Raw genomic sequence first — 6,180 nt, 5'->3', positions numbered from 1 at the left:
CTGTTAGCACAAATCAGAATAACCAGAGATTGACAAACCAGATGCAAGCTTTACGTACAGCAAAGATGGAAACAAACTTCTCAGAGTATCCACTTCTATGGGCATTAAGCCATTCCCTCTCTCCCCTCACTGTCCCCACCCACTCCAAGAAAATGTCCTTACAATTGCACCAGGGATGTGCCCTGAGTAACAGTGTTACACTCCACTCTAAACTTCTTGGAAATGACTGGCTGTTCATATGAGATACCCATTATGGAACTGGTTATATTTGGGTACGGAGCATCATGAAGCATTATTAGGCCTAATAATAACTGCCAAAAGATTGAGAATCCTGAGCCAGCCAAGTTGGCACAAACCTAACTATCACATACAGGTTTACAAAGTTTCTGTTCAGATTACTTCAGTTTAAAGAAAACAACCCAGAGGGATCAGATATTTCACACTAGATCTGGTGACAAGAAACAGGCTTTCCAAAATAGGAAGGTGAACATTGAGAGCACAACATGTTCAGGTTTGAGGACAATATTGATGCTGGTCTCACTGGATAATCATATGCTGGTACTCTATAACTAGCAGTGGAAGACCTATTTCATAACAAAATCTACAGTCACCCAAAAGATTGCTAGCGGAAGGAAAAATTGTGGCTAATATAAAAATGCTTTTGAAAGAAATACACAAGAAACAACTTGTTATGTATAAAAATAAAGGCAATTGAATTCTGAAAATAATTCCTATTTATGAACTGGTGACAGCCTGGTTTAGGTGTCAATGATTTTGAGCACTATTTCTCACGAAGAGCTCTCTAATCTTAACGCTAAGTAGTCTGTTACATGGAGAATGTTTCTCAGCTGAAAAGTTTCCCTAGGGCCTGCTTTATATCCTTGTTTCTCAGACTGTAGATAAAGGGGTTCAGCATGGGTGTGGCTACAGTGTACATCACTGAGGCGATCGCACTGGCCCTGGAGTTTTCAATAGCAGCAGAACAGAGATAACTCCCAAGACCTGTGCCATAGAACATGGAAACCACGGAGAGGTGAGACCCACAGGTGGAAAAGGCTTTATATTTGCCCCCTGCTGATGACATTTTCAAAATGGAGGACACAATCTTCATGTAGGAGTAAAGGAGCCCAGTCATTGGAACAACACCCAGAAGTCCAGTTGCAAAATACAGTACCACATCATTGAGGAATGTGTCAGAACAAGCAAGTTCAATTACCAGATTCAATTCACAGAAAAAATGGGAAATTTCCAATCCTGTACAAAAGGACAGCCTCAAAAGCATTAAACTGTGTAACAGAGAGTCCACAAGGGTCAATAACCAAGATGCGAGAAGAAGGAGGCCACAGAATCTTGGGTTCATAATGACCGTGTAGTGCAGTGGGTGACAGATGGCCACATACCGGTCATAGGCCATCACTGTCAAGAGGAAATGATCTAATCCTCCAAAAAGCATGAAAAAAAATATCTGTGTGACGCAGGCTGCATGAGTAATAACTTTCTTCTGCATCTGAAGGTTCATCAGCATCTTGGGGACAGTGGTGGAGGTGAAACAGATGTCAGCAAAGGAGAGGTTGGAGAGGAAGAAGTACATGGGTGTGTGGAGGTGGGAGTCTGTGGTGATGGCCAGGATGATGAGCAGGTTCCCAGTGAAGGTGACCAGGTACATGGAGAGGAACAGTCCAAAGAGGAGGGGCTGAAGCTCTGGCGCTTCTGAAAATCCCAAAAGTATGAATTCTGGAATATGTGTTTGGTTTCCTGGTTCCATGTAGCTGATGAAAATACTGGGAAAGAGAAAAAAATGGCAAATTTAATTATAAGCAATTAACAACTATTTAACATTTATACTGTAGTTTATATTTTTAGTATATTAATGAATTAACTCCTATATACTATCTAGAGCTTTAGTAATGTTAGCTTGAGAACATCAGAGGTTACCAAATGCTCAATCTTCTCCTTGATCTAAAACAGACTGCCCTTTCCTGACTCCAATCCCATCTTTTTCTAAAGCAATGTATTTCTCTACAAATTCCTTTGTGGTGTTCATTCAGCAAATATTTTAACCCATAATTTTGTGACACGTGTCCTTCAAGTCACTGAGAGCATCAGTACAAATTTTTCCCCCATTGGATGAGTAGCAACTGGGTTCTAAAAATCTCCTGAGAGTTCTGTTGTTGGCTTGAGAGCCTGTTGTCAAAATGGGCAAGTTCATGAAATCTGGGAAGGTGGTGCTGGTCCTGGTGGGACGCTATTTGGGATGCAAAGCTGTCTTCATGAAGAACATTGAGACAGCACCTCTGACCGCCCGTACAGCCACGCCCTGGTGGCTGGAATCGACCCATATCCCCGCAAAGTGACAGCTGCCATGGGTATGAAGAAAATTGCCAAGAGGTCAGAGATCAAGTCTTTTGTGAAGGTGTACAACTATAATCACGTCATGCCCACGAGGTACTCCGTAGACATCCCCTTGGACAAAACTATCATCAACAAGGATGTCTTCAGAGATCCTGCTCTTAAACGCAAGGCCAGTAGGGAGACCAAGGTCATATTTGAGAAGAGGTACAAGACAGGCAAAAACAAGTGGTTCTTCCAGAAGCTGAGATTCTAGGTCTTGAGTCAAAATCATTAAAAACACCCCCAAAATTAACAATTTTTAAAAGCTCCTGAGAAGCCACCTAAGGTGCACCTCTTGTTCTCTCCTCATCCGGAGGAAAGAAGAGTGGCAAAAATGGAAAGACAGAAAGTGACCAATTAGTTCAATGGACTAATGGACTGTGCAAACCCCAGTCTCCAGAACTCTGACACCATGAGGGCTAGATGGTGCCAGGCTACCAATACCAGCAGCTCTGAAAAGGATCTCATTAGAAGTTCTTGGGTAGAGTGGGGGGGGGGGGGGGGAATATGGGACAGAACTCAAATCATTAAAAAAAAAAAAAAAAAAGACCAGATTAATTGCCTGAGAGACACTAGAAAAAAACCCAAGACTCAGAAGCAACAAAGCCCGCATGGAAGAACACACCAGGCTGCATGATCACAAGGTGCCAAAGGAATCAGTTATCAGGCATAAAAAAAAAATCATATCATTGTGTGCTCACCTCCCTCATATGATCACTGAAGACAAATGGGTGCATAAGCAAATGTGGAAAAGAAAGCTGATGGTGCCCGGCTATCAAAAGAGATAGTGTCTGGGGTCTTAAAGGCTTGACGGTAAACAAGCGACCATCTAGCTGAGAAGCAACAAAGCCCACATGGAAGAAGCACACCAGCCTGTGCGATCACGAGGTGTCAAAGGGATCAGGTATTAGGCATCATCAGAACAAAAAAATCATATCTTTGTGAATGAGGGAGGAGTGCGGAGTGGAGACTTAAAGCCCATTTGTAGGCCACTGGACACCCCCTTCCAGAAGGGTCTTGGGGAGGAGACGAGCCAGTCACGGTGCGATGTAAAAATGATGAAACATACAACTTTCCTCTAGTTCCTAAATGCTTCCTCCCCCCAACCCCTGCCTGCCCCCCGCCGCCTACTATCATCTGTTCACTGGTACAGATGGGAACTGGAAACATAAAACACAGGGAATCCAGGGGGGGTGGTCCCTCCAGGACCAATGGTGTGAGTGGCGATACTGGGAGGGTAGAGGGAGGGTGGGTTGGAAAGGGGGAACCGATTACAAGGATCTACATATATCATTCTCCCTGGGGGACAGACAACAAAAAAATGGGTGGAGGGAGACGTTGGACAGTTCAAGATATGACAAAATAATAATTTGTAAATGATCAAGGGTTCATGAGGGAAGGTGGAGAGGGGAGGGAGGGGGGGAAATGAGGAGCACATGCTAGAATCTTGAGTGGAGAGGGGATGTTTGAAGAATGATGAGGACAATGAATGATGAGGACAATGCGCTTTTCACAATTGATGCATGTATGGATTGGAATAAGAGTTGAATGAGCCCCTAATAAATCGATTAAAAAGAAGAAGAAGAAGAAGAAACCCCAAGACTATGGTCCTCGCCCTTCTGGTCTAGAACTGAACTCACAACCATTTAAGATCAAAATGGCAGAATTTTCTGAAGGCAAAAACTCAGATGGGATAGGAAAGAAGGAGAAATGGAAACAGGGAACGCAAGAAGAGGTGGTATATTGAGGACACTGTTGTGGATGAGATGAACCTAAACAAGTATGATTTGTTGAATGTAAAACCCTGGTCAGTTCTATCAAACTTCACCTAATTCACACATACCCCAAAAAGGGTTTTTAAAAAATATTTGCCCTTAAATATTATTAGAAGACATATATAGATTGAAGGCAGAGATTAACAGACTGTAAATTAATTAGTAAGTGAGTTATGGTCATTATCAGTATGAAGTAAAATAATGCAGGTAAGTAAGCTATAAAGTGAAATAGAAATGCTTCTTTAGAGAGTCACTCCTAATAAAGAGGCTTTGAGTAGAAAATGTAAGGTTTAGATACTAGCCAAGCAGAAAACCGTGAGAACATTTTAGACAAAGATATGGACAGTACAAAGTCTCTGAGACAATACTTCACACAACTTCAGGAAACAAGAAGGAAGATGGTGCAGGTGAAGTACAAAAACGAGTCTGGAGTGAGGCTGTCATCAAGAAGAGAAGGGAAACATGAGATCAGACTATTCTGAGGTTGTAGACGACTCCATGACATAGGATCCTACAGTTTACCTACTATTCTTTGTAGATGCATTACTATATATATCAAATCACAATTATATAGCATATTAGGTTTCATATGATAATATAAAATTACTTTAAAGTAGCCTGAGTCACTGGGTTGTACAAATGGTTAAGCACTTGACTGTTAGCCTAAAGGTTGGAAGTTGTGATTAACTCATGGAAGCCTCTGATAGCAAGCCTGGTGCTTGCTGCCTAAAGTCACATCGTTGAAAACTCAATAGAGGAGTTCTATTCTGCACATACAGGTTTAACAGGAGTTGGAATTGGCTTGATTGCAACTAACAATAACAACATTATGTTATGCTATGTAATGAAATGTAATGTAATTTTTATATACTACTATAAAGTGTATAGATGAGATGCAATTCAGCCTTCCATAATATGTACTCTCTCTCCTCAGTTTCCATTTGGTATATAAGAGTGCTATATTTTGATTGGACAAGTCAGCTTAAGATATCTGTTCAACCACTGTCTCATTCACTGATAACTTCTCCTACATCCTTCGCACTCAACCACGATGTTGTATTAGGCACCAGAGGCTGAGCCTACCCAACAGCAAAAGTCACCACAAATAAGCAAATTCTTGTTACCCTCTTGTCAGCACTGAGTTTTGTAACTCATGGATGTAGGGTTTCTCAAGGGCCATCCAAACCTGAAGCAAGAATTTTTTTTTTTTTGCATTGACCTGCCTTGTGTTAGAGACTGAAAGAAAGCCAATCTACTGAAAGGTGAAAAAATGAATGAAGTAGACAAAGGGGAAGGAAATAAGATTATTTAAAACTATGTAAGATTCAGAGAAGGGGCCATGACTTGCTTGAGTCCTTAGTTCTAAACCTAAAAATAAAAAACTTTTAAAACCTTACTACCATTAAGTTGATTCCGGCTCATAGCAATCCTACAGGACAGGGTAAAGCAGCCATTATGGGTTTCTGAAATTAAGTCTTCACGGGAGTGGAGAGTTTTCTCTTTTTGCCACTGAGCGTCTGGTGTTTACAAATTTCTAACCTTGTGGTTAGCAGGCCAACTCTTAACACACAATGCCCCCAGGATGCTACCTAAACCGTACAGTACCCAGAAAGGTAACAGTGGTGGAATTTATCAACTAGATAAATATTTTTAATCTTTATGACATCAAAGTATGTCTATACTCAATTTTAAAGATAACTTTCAAATAGCTATAAATAATTGAAAGGGGCATGATCAAGGGTAATGTAACCGAGAGGAATTACTGAAACCCAAATGAAGGCTGAACATGATAGTGGGACAAGAGGAAAGTAAAAGGAAATAGAGGAAATACCTAGGAGGCAAAGGGAATCTATAGAGGTATAAATAATGGCATGTATATATGTAAATACATTTACATATGAGGATAGGGAAATAGATCTATGTGCATATATTTATAGGTTTAGTATTAAGGTAGCAGATGGGCCTCCACTCAAGAACGCCCTCAATGCAAGAATACTTTGTTCTATTAAATTAG

The 6,180-nt window shown here is 41.0% G+C and overlaps 1 protein-coding gene and 1 pseudogene across 1 annotated transcript; one reads left to right on the top strand and one right to left on the bottom strand.

The window, feature by feature from the left end:
- Nucleotides 1-844: 844 nt before the first annotated feature.
- LOC142445812 (olfactory receptor 7C1-like) lies at nucleotides 845-1,765 on the bottom strand. The gene has a single exon (XM_075547726.1). It carries the CDS (start codon nucleotides 1,763-1,765, stop codon nucleotides 845-847), a length of 921 nt encoding a protein of 306 aa, XP_075403841.1.
- Nucleotides 1,766-2,195: 430 nt separating this feature from the next.
- LOC142431924 (large ribosomal subunit protein eL27-like) lies at nucleotides 2,196-2,614 on the top strand (annotated as a pseudogene).
- Nucleotides 2,615-6,180: the final 3,566 nt, after the last annotated feature.

The sequence above is a fragment of the Tenrec ecaudatus genome, chromosome 1, assembly GCF_050624435.1.
Source record: "Tenrec ecaudatus isolate mTenEca1 chromosome 1, mTenEca1.hap1, whole genome shotgun sequence".
Classification (NCBI taxonomy): Eukaryota; Metazoa; Chordata; class Mammalia; order Afrosoricida; family Tenrecidae; genus Tenrec; species Tenrec ecaudatus.
This window is presented reverse-complemented; position numbering and strand designations above follow the sequence as displayed.

What these genes read in the sequence shown, in the direction of transcription:
- LOC142445812 (XM_075547726.1), bottom strand. Translation starts at nt 1,765, where the DNA reads ATGGAACCAGGAAACCAAACACATATTCCAGAATTCATACTTTTGGGA.